This window comes from Aulonocara sp. 'chitande type north' Nkhata Bay, linkage group LG19 (genome assembly GCF_057382095.1).
Source record: "Aulonocara sp. 'chitande type north' Nkhata Bay isolate Kocher_YH1m ecotype deep benthic linkage group LG19, A_spYH_male_GT1.1, whole genome shotgun sequence".
Lineage (NCBI taxonomy): Eukaryota > Metazoa > Chordata > Actinopteri > Cichliformes > Cichlidae > Aulonocara > Aulonocara sp. 'chitande type north' Nkhata Bay.
Window position 1 is genome coordinate 16,523,722 of NC_141362.1, and position 13,603 is coordinate 16,537,324.

At 42.3% G+C, this 13,603-nt stretch overlaps 1 protein-coding gene across 2 annotated transcripts in view; it reads right to left on the reverse strand.

Annotated features, from left to right (window-relative positions):
• Positions 1–13,603, reverse strand: part of alk (ALK receptor tyrosine kinase) — a 426,012-nt gene that overhangs the window by 42,104 nt on the left and 370,305 nt on the right. For both annotated transcript variants that reach the window (XM_086273707.1, XM_086273706.1), the window contains exon 11: positions 8,229–8,345. In XM_086273707.1, the coding sequence (XP_086129833.1) occupies positions 8,229–8,345 (117 nt within the window). The remainder of the gene's footprint in view (positions 1–8,228; positions 8,346–13,603) is intronic.

The following is a 13,603-nucleotide window of genomic DNA, read 5'->3' on the forward strand; positions in this document are numbered from 1 at the left end:
ATTATACACCCAAACGCACTGCACAACTGGCCTAATGAGCCATTCACTGAACAAACAAAACAAGATGATAGCCTTCTCTAGTAAGTGGTTGTGCAAACTCTTCAGCCCCTTTGACTTACAAGACACACACACACACACACACACACACACACACCCCCCCTAGGGAGAGTCTGGCTCTGCCTGACTATTACATGAATCTCGTTTTCTGTGAACTTTGCCACTCGTGCTATGCCATCATCATAACAAACAGTGGCCTCCATCAAAGAAAGGGGCAAAGCTGCACACTTTCATCAGCGAGAAATTGTTCCAGACAAGTCGCATCAGAGGGGGAGAGAGAAACAGAGAGACCCAGCGTTGAGAAATACGTCTCTGATTGGGTTGCACCACTGACAGTAATTCCAACAGTTTTTATCCCCTCTGAACATTTTTCAAAACAACACAAACAACCTTAGGTGGTCCTGGGATATTTCACAGGGTGTTTCAGTACACACACAAAAGATTCCAGCTCCAGGAAACTCTCACCATCACTGGGAGACTTTCTGTGAGCATGCTTTCAAAGGTATAAATGCTCTAATTCTAGTATTTTTAACTTTAACTTCAGCCATAATTGGCTTATTAGGGTTCAGATCTGCTTTTTGTCCAAATGGAGAAAGGCCTTGTTCAGACCGACTGACCTTATTCTGGCTTCATTCAGACTCGCAGGTATGCTGTGAGAAAAACGAAAAAAAGCAGCCCTTTCATTTATTTGAATGGACCCAGGAGGTCAACGCAGAGTGGATGGCAACGCACAAAGAGGACTGCGTGTCAGAAAAGTTGAATACAGGTTAAGCTTTTGCTGCAAAGTAACATAACATCAACGGACAAAGTTGAAAAGTCCACGTTCGCCAACAGAAAAGCATATTTCAGCTGTTTATGGTGGCGTTTGTCGAGAAGGAAACACTTTTCCTGCATTACCCACCCACTGAGCGGAACAGCGGTGCAGTGACAGAAGAATGAACCTAACATGGCTTTGATTTCGGGAGAAAGCACTTTCTGTTTTTGTCCCCCGACCAATCATGGTGATTAAGTACAAACTCAACATAGTGAGGGCCCAGTGGCTCAAACCCAGGACCAATAAGCTTTAAGACAACAGTGCTGACCACCAGCCTGTCTGGTGTTCACTCGATCTTCATGCATCCTTTACTCAAGCCGGGCTTCCTGGATCACATTCTAAAATGCTGCCGCCTATTGTTTTTGTGCAGTTCTGTGTCAGGTCTGAGCATCGGCCTGAAAACAAGGATCTGCTTATTCCAGGGGGAAAAAAATTAACTCTGCTATCTCAGAGCTGATATTTTTGTTTTTCTTTGGGGTTCACAACGAAAAATAACTCCAGTTTTGTTATCAGTCCTCTAAAGTCAATGTTGGTTTAGCTTCATTTCCACTTCATTGCCGCGACAGCTACAATAAATTGTGAATAAACTATTTAATTTTTTTTGCAAGACTTGTTGAGCCAAATTAATCCAGCCCTGAATGGAAAAAATAAATTAAAAAACAACAACAATTGGGTCTGATTGTGAGCCTAATAGGCCATTTTTGGAACAGAACAGACCTTATTTCAGTTTTCTATTCAAAAGAAAGCTTTATCATGCTATTAAATGGCATTTTCTCCAGTACCTCCAGAAATATCCAGGCCAACAACTTTTGAAGCTACAGGAATCATCATAGACACACTGTAAGCAAAACGCAAGTACAAAGACTCTCCTCTCTTAGCATGTATCGTCCTTATCCAGTGACAGTTGTCCTCTCTGGGCCAACAATTAGAAAGATGGATCAAGGCTGGCAAGCTATGAACAAGATCTGAATGCTAAGCACAGAGCTTATGAAGTAAATGAGTCCAGTTAATTACAAGAGCCTGTTTTGCAGCCAAATTCAAATTCAAATTGTATTTGTCACACACACACACACACACACACACACACACACACACACACACACACACTGACATGGGGGTGAAATGCTTGTAGCTGTACAATGCCCGACCATTAAATGACAGAAGAAAAGTTTCACAATATTTACAATTTACAGTTTACTACAAAATTTACAAATTAACTTAGGAATTTACAGTAAAGAATGTGCAAATAGCAGAAGAGATTATAAAGATTATAAATTATAGGAATTATAGGATTATAGGAATACAGGAAATGTGTGGTGGTGCGTGTGGTGATGTGTGTGAGAGTCCAGTCTTATAGTGATGTGTGTGGGAGAGTCCAGTCCTACACCTGGTTCAGGCTCCGAACAGCCTGGGGGAAGAAGCTCCTCCTCATTCTCTCTGTTTTGGCCTTAAGGGAGCGGAAGCGCTTCCCAGACCTCAACAGTGAGTCCATTGTTGGGATGGGAGAGGTCCATCATAATCTTCCTAGCTTTGGACTTGCACCGCTTGGTGTAGATGGACAGCAGGTCAGGGAGCTCTGATTGAATGATGCGTTCGGCTGAGCGCACCACCCTTTGCAGATCTCGTCTGTCCTGCTTGGTGCTGTTCCCGAACCAGGTGGAGGTGTTTGCCGTCAGGACGCTCTCGATGGTGCAGGAGTAGAAGTTCTTGAGCACCTTCATCCTTATCAGTCTCAGATCTGTCTTAGTAACTAACCCCACCCTGCCAAAATATTAGCAACTAGTTAAGTGATTGCTGCAGGCTGGTGCTGATGAACAAGTAACCAATGAAGACTCCTTCTTCTCCTCTGTGCAGCTAATTAGTGAGCACAAACGGGCCAAAACTCCTTTCTGCATGAATCATTCAGGGACCAACAGCTGCTGTCAGTTACTCTCAAGAACCAATCGGGTTGCCTCAATCAGCATCCCGTCTGTCTTTGATTTAACGCCAGTTTTTTTTTTTTTTAAATCTACTACACAACTTGTTCTTGTTGTCTGCTGATGTGTGAATGAAAGTCGGACACCTAGCTCTTGAAAGGTACTGTGTTCAAAGAAGCTAATGCTTGTACACATGTATTGCAGCAGTGCATATTGTAAAGTTGTTTTATCATCTAAAGAAACCAATCTTTATCAAGCCAAACACCCACACACACACTCTCATAGAGCACATGGTCACAAAATAGGCCTGGAGCTCATTTTGAAGTTAGCGATGTACTTCTTTCCCATCGGACGAGGTAATCAGAGGAAGAAAGTGAAGAAAACTAATATAAGTTGACTTACTCAACCCTCATCCCCCAAAAGCAGCTGATGAGTCAGCAGTGAGTTGCGGGTGGCATACAGCACAATGGTGGTGGGAAATAAAAGTGTCTGTTGCCAGAATAGAGAGGAATCAACAGGGACCAGGGGAAAGAACAAGAAGACAGAAAAGAGTGAAGGTGAAGTCAGGGTGAAGGGGGGAGAGGGATCAGAAGGAAGAAGTGGGACAACACACAGAGATAAGAGTGAGCTCTGACAGAGAGTCAGGGCGGCTGGGTGAGAAGGCAATAATGTGAACTAACAGAGACTCAATAACGGCTTTTCCGTGGCAAAAATGGGAAGCAAATCTGAAAATAAACGGGGACAAAATGTCCTGGGAGCAGATATGGCGGGAGAGTGAAGGGAGAAATGAAGGAGAGAGTGAGAGGAGACAAGAGACGTTGATGTTCGGTGGGGTTAATCATTGAGCGTGTCGGAGGAAGAGGAGAGCCGTGTTGGAGTGACAGGTCTGCTGAGCTAAAACCCTCATCAGGCTTGCCGTCCTGCCCTGGAGACGTCAAAGCATCAGCTCCAGAAGGGGTGAAGAGAGACGCCCCACGAATGCTAAGCGCTCAAGGCTGTCTTTGGAATGACCGACATATAACCAAAGTTCAGCTTCTTTCCCCTGAGTTAATATCTATGATAATCACAAGGGCGAGAGCAGTGTGATCTCAAAGTCCCATCTTTCTCTGAGGAGATTTACTTCTGCTGCCATTTTTATTGTAACCATGCCGAGTATTACCTGTGTAAGCACATTAAAATGGCCTTTTTGTTGCTGCCTGTGCAACAAAATCCATGTAACAAACACTCTCATTTGTATAACGCTGCACTGAAATGCCATTTTTCTTGCTTAGCATTAAAGATCAACTTGATAGACTGAGTTGCTCTTGTTTGCTGACCAACCCATGCCCTCCAGTCTGCAAACATTAACAAATAATGTTAGCTGGTCAGCACTTATGTATGCAACCGTCCCTGTTTGACCCTTCAGAGATAAACAGCCTGCTCTGTGTTCACGACTGAAGAGAGACTCACATCACAGATCAGATAAGCTGCATGAAAAGTGCACAAATGAGCTCATTAGATCCTCTACACACCAATTTTTACTCAACACTGGGTCACTTTGGGCTAAGTGTTCTTGCATCTGATCACCAGCGAAACTTTATATGTAAAAATATTTACAGCATTTGCACTTCTGGGTTGGTGAGCATCAGCGGTTCTGGGCTGAGAGCAAAGTAGTTGCATTGACCAGCTGCTATTCAGTAGATCGAATGCTCTTTGTAAAATAAGCAGCCGTCTGATCAGCTAATCAGTGAGTGATGTCACCGAATTACAGAAGCTCTTTTTTTAATATATAGCACAATGCAATGGTCTGAAACTTAATAAAAAAGCTTTCCCCGTGGTATGTTTTTAATTAGACCTACAGTATGGTCAAATTAAGTGTAAAAAAAGATATGAAAACAGAACAATGCCGGCCAACTACTGCGTTTTCTGTCTTAGCACAGAAAACCCATAAAACGGATAAGATTAATTATTTTCCTTTTACAAGCTTAGAAAGTGTTGCAGTGTGGTTAGAATGTAACAGCTTTTCCCCCCAAACTACAACTAAGAAAAAAGTTGTATAAAACCAATCCACAAGTATAACAAGTGCTCATGCTTGCTCATATACGGTTTTGACAGTTATGACAAATTAAATGTTTTTGCTTTTGCAGTGCTGTGTAAAAGTCTTGAGCCACATATTCTCCTTCTAGGGAGACAGTTTTTTAAAGTGGCCTTGAGCAGTAGTTCTTGAAACTTTCTGAAGGTTTTTCAAGGTTTTTCAGTCCATTGCTTGTACCTGAATGTTTTCACAGAAACGTTTTTTCTTTGAGGTGGAGGGTTAGGCCATGTTGACCTGTGAATCATTCAAGCATAAAAAGAGGCTTGTGTATTTTTAGGCACTTTGTTACCAGAAGCCTCTCCAAACATCATTTTTTTCCTCTGTGAAAAAATGCCTAAAAAACATATGTTTGTACCAACAAGGTGATAACTAAAGAGCTATTAGCTAAAAACATGACAAACAGCAGATGAACAGAATCTGAAAGTCGTGTTCTTATGAAACAGATTAATAAAACCTAGCAAGACCTGACATGGGACCACAGTAATGCATCTGGCCCTTCACTTGATCCATCCACTGCTCACTGAAGCCTCATCAGAATTGGTCTGAGTGGAAATGTGGCTAAGAACTGGGCTGAAAATCAGTGGCAAAGGGTGTTCTGGAGTGATGAATCCAAATGTAAAATTTTGGTTGTAATCACCATTAATATGTACAACAAGTAATTGAGTGCCTACAGCCAATTGTAAAACTACTCAGTCATCCATGAAGACCATTTAAAGAAATAAGAAGAAAAGCTAAGAGCCTAAGAGCTCAGGCTGTACTGAAGAATAAAGCTGGCCGCACTAAATATTAACTTTCAAGCTTGTTAGCTTGTTAACAAAGTGGTGTACATGTGAGAAGTGGAACGAAAATCATACATGACTCCAAACATTTTTTTACAAATAAATAACTGTAAAGTGGGGTGTGCGTAATTATTCAGCCCCCTGAGTCAATACTTTGTAGAACCACCTTTTGCTGCAATTCCAGCTGCCAGTCTTTTAGGGTCTGTCTCTACCAGCTTTGCACATCTACAGACTGAAATCCTTGCCCATTCTTCTTTGCAAAACAGCTCCAGCTCAGTCAGATTAGATGGACAGCGTTTGTGAACAGCAGTTTTCAAATCTTGCTACGGATTCTCGATTGGATTTAGATCTGGACTTTGACTGATTGGATTTAGATCTGGACTTTGACTGGGCCATTCTAACACATGGATACGTTTTGTTTTAAACCATTCCATTGTTGCGCTGGCTTTATACTTAGGGTCGTTGTCCTGCTAGAAGGGGAACCTCTGCCCCAGTCTCAAGTCTTTTGCAGACTCCAAGAGGTTTTCTTCCAAGATTGCCCTGTATTTGGCTCCATCCATCTTCCCATCAACTCTGACCATCTTCCCTGTCCCTGCTGAAGAGAAGCACCCCCAGAGCATGATGCTGCCACCATCATATTTGACATTTGGGATGGTGTGTTCAGAGTGATGTGCAGTGTTAGTTTTCCACCACACATAGCGTTTTGCATTTTGGCAAAAGTTCCATTTTGGTCTCATCTGACCAGAGCACCTTCTTCCACATGTTTGCTGTGTCCCCCACATGGCTTGTGGCAAACTGCAAACGGAACTTCTTATCTCTGTATAAGGACTCTGTATCTCATTGTACAACTGTATAGTGACAATAAAGGCATTCTATTCTATTATGGTTTTCTGTTAACAATGGCTTTCTTCTTGCCACTCTTCCATAAAGGCCAACTTTGTGCAGTGCACAACTAATAGTTGTCCTATGGACAGATTCTCCCCACCTGAGCTGTAGATCTCTGCAGCTCGTCCAGAGTCACCATGGGCCTCTTGGCTGCATTTCTGATCAGCGCTCTCCTTGTTCGGCCTGTGAGTTTAGGTGGACGGCCTTGTCTTGGTAGGTTTACAGTTGTGCCATACTCCTTCCATTTCTGAATGATCGCTTGAACAGTGCTCCGTGGGATGTTCAAGGCCTGGGAAATCTTTTTTGTAGCCTAAGCCTGCTTTAAATTTCTCAATAACTTTATGCCTGACCAGTCTGGTGTGTTCTTTGGACTTCATGGTGTTGTTGCTCCCAATATTCTCTTAGACAACCTCTGAGGCCGTCACAGAGCAGCTGTATTTGTACTGACATTAGATTACACACAGGTGCACTCTATTTAGTCATTAGCACTCATCAGGCAATGTTACAAAGGTTACTCTTTTTTTCACCTCTGCGTTATTTGCTTCTAAACTGCTTTTCTTGAGAATCTATATAAAGAAATTATCATCGTGATTAAGGCTAGTGGAAAGTTTTCTAAATACAGTGCTCCACTTTTAAATCTGAAACATTCTTCCACAAACTTAAAGACATCTAATTTAAATGTATTTACATGAATAAAAAGAGGGTCAAAAAAGTATGTCACACTTATTATCCAAGCAAATGTCTGCCCACAGTGTTTTAGTGTGAGTTGTCTAACCGGTTTCAAATACAAGATGAGTCTATATACACTACAAAATTGATTTGCTGGCTTTAACTGCATATGAATGCTATAACAGCCTTTTATGCCTCATGGGAGAGAAAACAAGATATAGATGAATCCAATTACAGTCCTAGAGTGAGAGAATGCAGCTCATACCAATCGTGTTTGGACTGGAAAAACACCTCACATGTATTTAAAATTCATATGAAGTGTTTTGTATTCACGCTTGGTAGAAATAATTTCAGAATACAAAAGGTACCCATTCAAATAGAGGGAACATGTTCTTCACAAACAATTTTCCATCCTGTGTTTCTCCAAAGTCAAACTGCCTGATAACTTTCAGCAGAAAAACCTCAACTACTTCAGCGTGTCTCAAAGTACTTCAAAGCTTCTAGCTGAAGAAATGTGTTTCAGAACAGGTATGATATGAAAGTAACTCCAAGTTATGACTTTAAATATAGAAATTGAATCTCTTGCTTGTCTTTAACCTTTTGAAGCACAGAAGTGAGAGAGTGTGAGGTGGAAAATGTCAAGCCTGTGTAACCGACTCCATTGACATTCTCAGGAGACAAATTGGCGGATTTTACACTTCAAAACTGCCCGTCCTGCTCCATTTAATGCCAAAGGAGAGCTCTGCAGCACTCGCTCAAATGTGGATGTGGGACACACCAGTAGGGGGCACACTTACTTTGTTGCAGTCCATGCCTTGTGCCAGGCTGAGGCTTAGCACGTGTGGGGTAAGAGGGAATCAGTATTAAATGCGAGAAGCAGGGGTCTGTGTGAGTTTGATGTAGGAGGAAAAAGAAGAGAAGTGAAGAAAAAGAGACAGAAGGAGATGGAGACAGCTCTCCTGTACAGTGAAACTGCATCTGACCTGACCATCGCTCACTTTCAGCTGAATGGTAGCAATCAAACTTGCACTTACAGTAATCTGTGGTGGGGAAGATCATCGGTGGGCTCCTAATGGAAGGGGGCGGAGTCCTGATAGTTGGTCTAAACGGCAGCCCGGGTGTGGTTACCACCGGTGGAAACTCGCCATTGGCTGAAATAGAACACAATGGATTTATTGAGAAGGCTCTGTGTTGTCACACTTCATCTGCAGCAACAAAAAATAAATAAAAATCCTGTTGCTCTTATACTGAAGAAAAGTAAAAAAGAAAAGAAAAGAAAAAAAAGGCACAGTAACTGCAAACCTCTTGCTGGCACAGAAATGCAGACCCACCAGCAGGGGTCATTCTTTCATTTGTACCACCATTGGCCATACAGGAGGAGACGAATGCATAACAAGCGAGCCCCACTCCATCTCTGCCTGCCTCTGTCCTACTGTAGATGGGTAAGCACATTCAGTCTGGGTATTTTGTAGCAATCCATCAAGCCTCTGGCCTCACTGCATTCCCAGGACTGAGATCATAAACCTGTTGGTACCTTGATCTCTTCTGCCTCAAATTCAAACCCAGAATTAAGTCTTGAAGGCAAAACTCCCACAGATAAGGGCTCGAGACAGAGAGCAGGGACTGTTTTTTCTCCCAAAGATGTTAAAGTAAGGTAGAATTTTAACTACTAAAATGATTGGATGTTAACCTTAAAAAAAGCATGTACCCCCGTCCCCATTCTCGGGTTTTCAATAGAGGTGGAGCTCCTATTGTTGTTTGACTGAATCCATGTTTTCTGATTAGGTCCATTCACTGCAATCAGTGGTACAAAAGACTGGTGTTAAAGAAATCTGTGTAGGCACCAAGAACAATCGATGTAATGCTGTCAACCGAACGTAACGCAATTCATTTACGTAATGAGAAATTCCTGGAATGATTCAAACAAATAATGTCCAACAACATCCTGCAGGACAATGCAGTGAAATCTAAAATTCAAATAGTCATTACAGAAGAGACTGCAGAGCATGCACTGGCACGAGCAAAGGTTTCACTTTATTTCAAAAGCCAGCTACGTTTCAGCTCGTACATTTGTGGCTTGAGTTCCTTTTCCAAGGAGAGGCCATGCTTCTGTTGGAGAGTTCTGCCCAGCATCTCATTTCTTTGATATACCGTTGTGCAGAATAAAACCCTCAGAGGTTTGTTACTACATGACCCCTGTGGTTTGATGTGAATGCACAGGACTCTTGTACAACTGAGATTATTTTCCAAAAATGTCAGATAAGCTTTGCTGAGATCTGTTGCTCCGATAATGCTGCTGTCACGCAACTGTACGACAACAAATAAGGGGGCGGGTTCAGATCTCGACAGCCTGCTGTTGTGCTAGCCCTGCTTCGGATATGTCACTTTACAGCAAAGGTGCACACATGCCACACAGAGACGTCAGGCTTCCCACTCGGCTTTAAAACAAAAGAAACTGTTGCAGTTTGAGCTACACAGCCAAACACTGGCAGGTTTATTTTAACACTTTCAATGTGCTCAGTGTAGATACTTGAAGCATGCAAACAATAAATCATAAATGATGCTCTTCTGTGCATATGACCTGCATATGAAGTTCTATTTTTGGTTTGCATATCGAACAGAGAGGATGATTACATGGTTACAGGGTCTATTTGCATTTCATACAGCGAGAGAAAAGAGAAGGTTTGTAGCTGCAGACTGGCCTGTCTTGCTCACCAGCAGAATGGCACACAGTTTGTTTGTACTGTAGCTGCCTGATAGTCTCTATAGGGCTGCCCTGAATGGCAAACAGCAGCAAAGGATGATTTAGAGGTTCATGAGAATTTCTCTCTCCATCTTTGCTTTTCTGAGCCACGAGTAGTACTGGAGTAAAAGCCTGCAGCTCCATATAACACTGGAAACCCACCAATGAGTCAGTGCTGTTTTCAAGATGCTGGAAAAGACGTGAATAAGAAGCTCAAATCCAACTACAACTTCACTAATTGTGACGAGCCAATAAGCTCCCCACATCGTGTCGTTCGCCTCCATGGTGAAAACAAATCAGGCCTGCTCTCTTCGTTGTCATTATGTCAGTGTCGGGGGACAAAAACAACACTTTTCATCTTTATCTCTGTAATCATTTTACCACAACAACATTCCCTCTTCTCCTCTCTGGCTCCCCTGTCACTTCAGGCTGAAGGCTCACCATTTATGACAATATGGCAGGGGACTCCCTCAACAGCTGAAAGGTTTAGAAAGCTACTATGTGCCAGAGTTGCATCTGGTCAGGAAAAAAACCTGCTCGCTTTAACTCAGAGCAAACATCTTGACCTAAATGTTCTGTACACTTGAGCTCCACTTGACTTCCTCTGGGTAATATGTATTATTAAAAGTTGGGCTTTAAATATACACCAAAGCTCTGTACTGAATCAGATAGCTTTGGTCTTGACTGAAAATGCCTCGCGGTAAAAGAATCTTGTAATTTTTGTCTTCAAAGCTTAAAAACCCTCAACACTGCTTTCTTAAAATCAGCCAGCATAAAAATCAATAGCTCATTCCCTAGCCCTGTAATCCTCAAATTAATATGACTGTCCAACTCTTCGCTGCTTGGGAGCTTTGATACGGATAGAGTTTATGTGCAGATTTGATGGATCACAGCAAGCAAGTCACTGCAATGTGTTTGATTGTGAGGGTAAGAAAAAGAAAACCTACACACCAGTGAAAGATTCTTAGAAGTGTTGCGGCACACGAGCTCAGGAACTTCTTATATTTTCAACAAAGTTGCTAATAAAGCTCACAGCATTGTTATTCTCAGCATGGTAACATGCCGCTGCAGAACTAAGGAACACACGGAGCTGCTGCACACAGCATTGGTATGCCGCTGGAGCAAGAGAAAGACTCAGCAGGTCCACCACGGAGCAGCATGAACCACAGGGCAAGGCAACAGCCAGCGTGGCTGTCACTGTTCATTAGCAGGGTGCCGTAAGCTACCTGAAGCTCACCAGAGGCCAGCCACAGAGAGAGGGTGGGGGGGTTCACCTTGTTACCTCCCAAGCACAAGCTCAAAATATCTCCAGATTGTGATAGCTCTCAGAAGTATCCACACAGACTGATCATGTTGACAGTCAGTTTCTGACGATATGGAGACTAAATCTCGTACACGTTGTCTCAAATGCTGCCCAAAAATACAAATTTTTTTCCATTTATTTCTCTGTTTACTTGTGCATGCCATATCTAAACCTTTGCTGTGAATGTTGATTGATCCGCTGCTGCAAAAATAAGAGAATAAAGCTGCTGATAAACCCGGACCTGGCCACACATGGAATGAATAAACAACACATTCTCATCTGAACGTGTCAAATAGTGCCCTTCTGTTATGATTTTCTGCTGCCACAGAGATACGACAAGCACCGGTAATCCGTGTTTGGAAGGTGGAGTGAGTCACAAGCTATCTGCCAAAAGATTGAAGTTCATGTCCTGTAGCAGAGCTTTATTTTTTTTTATTATTCCACTGCTTCCTTATTTGCTTCTTACTTTCACTCTCACTTTCTGGTAAGGTTTAGGGTCAGTAGATTAAGGAAAAGATCAGGATTTGGGGTACTGTCACAACACGACTTCAAGTAAGCCTCCATATGTAAAAGTTGGAAGTGAGATCTACACCACTGATCAAATATGGCATATTTGATGTCTAGGGAATGAAAAAGGATTTCAACTGGCACCACATGCCGTCGCTCTGAATGCATCGGGAGACTGTAGAACGTTAGCACTTGCTGGTACATGCTGTGTCATGTTTATTAACACAGACATGTGCAAGTGATAATTGCTAAAATGAACAAATTTCTGTAGTCCCTTGATACCCAAGTTACATGACAGCTACAGCCAATAAAGACATCAGTACAAAACTGGTGATTCAGCTTTCAGAACAACAATTTAACTTCATCTTTTGCAGAGGTAAACGTTTGGAGAAGTGCTATTATGACTATTCAGTGAAGTCAAGGACCGGGTACTGAGGAGGCACACTCTAATGTTTGGGGATCTCTATAGAAGCAGCTGCTTCCTCCTGTTAATGCATCTGAGTGCGTGGGAAAAGAAATTATGGCACATGCCAGAGAGAAAAGGATGAACTTCCTGCGCTGTCTAACCCAATAAACTAATTTATTGATTCTGCTGAGGATAAAATGATAAAAATGACAGTCTGGTCCAACACCTGAAGGGCAATGGATGCATCATCAAGCGCACATGCTTGCCAAACTATACATCACACAAAAGCCTGTAGAAATGTAGGAAAGAGGCCACGGGTGGCTGATCCTCTGCATAATGTGTTCGCACTATGTTTTCTCACCGAAACACATTACAAGGCTAAGCCTTCCCGTTCAGGAATCCATCATGCTAATCAGTCACTGGGATCACTCCTGGAAATCACATCTTTTGCTGAGCTTCAGCATCTCCCATCAACCAGCCTGATTGATAGGCGATAAAAAGTGACTGTGTCAAGTATAGCAGTAGGTAATAGATACTGGGTCCAGATTAAGAACTTGCCATCTGAGAAGTGAGTGCAACAGGAATGAGTGATCCTTCAGCACTGCCACACCAGTGCCTCTGCTCTGGAGGACATAACACGCAAATTGTTGTGCAAATATCTGCTGGAAAACGTAATCTCTTTAAATAAAGAGTCCGTGATCCAGAAAGCCTGTACGGCACAGGGTGAAGGTGACAAAAGCTCCAGCCTGGATCAACAACAATTTCTCAATTATATACACCAGATAAAGCTACGCTATCTGAATACATTTCAGAGTAACGGCAGTAGTGTTGAGATTATATCTCAATTTGATGAAAAAAATTAATCATCTAACGGTGATACAGCACAGAGTCTGTGTGCCATTCACATTTATTTTTTCTTTTACATTTGGATGAAAAGTGCTCCTTAAATAACATGCTTCGGTAGCTCACGCAATAACTGAATAATTTTCAACATTTTATCTTTCATTGCGTTGTTGTAATTGTATCAAAGTCATAACACTTTTGCATTACTCGTTAATTTCATTTTTGTTTCCAATTCAGTTTAGTTTACAGAGTGGGTTTGCTTGTTTCATTTTGTTATTTTATTATTGTTGAATCAAGAACATTATTAGTTCAGGTGTGATCCCAGATCATCAGCTGTTCTCAAAACCTGATCGTCTGATACAGTTCTATTAACGGGGTATAAAGAGAAGGCTGTTTAAGTTTCTTTAGCCTGCTCTACCCTGCAAGCCGCTATGCAACCCACCTCCACTACAATTCCTCCTTTTAGGCAGTTTCACTAGATCAGTGGCATATCTGTTGTCCCTGATGCCTGCGCACTTCAGTGTTGCCCCCAGCTTTCCAGCCGTGCACGGAAGATCCCAGAGGCGAGCCATGCTGCCAAATATAAATTACTGCAGATGCTAACATC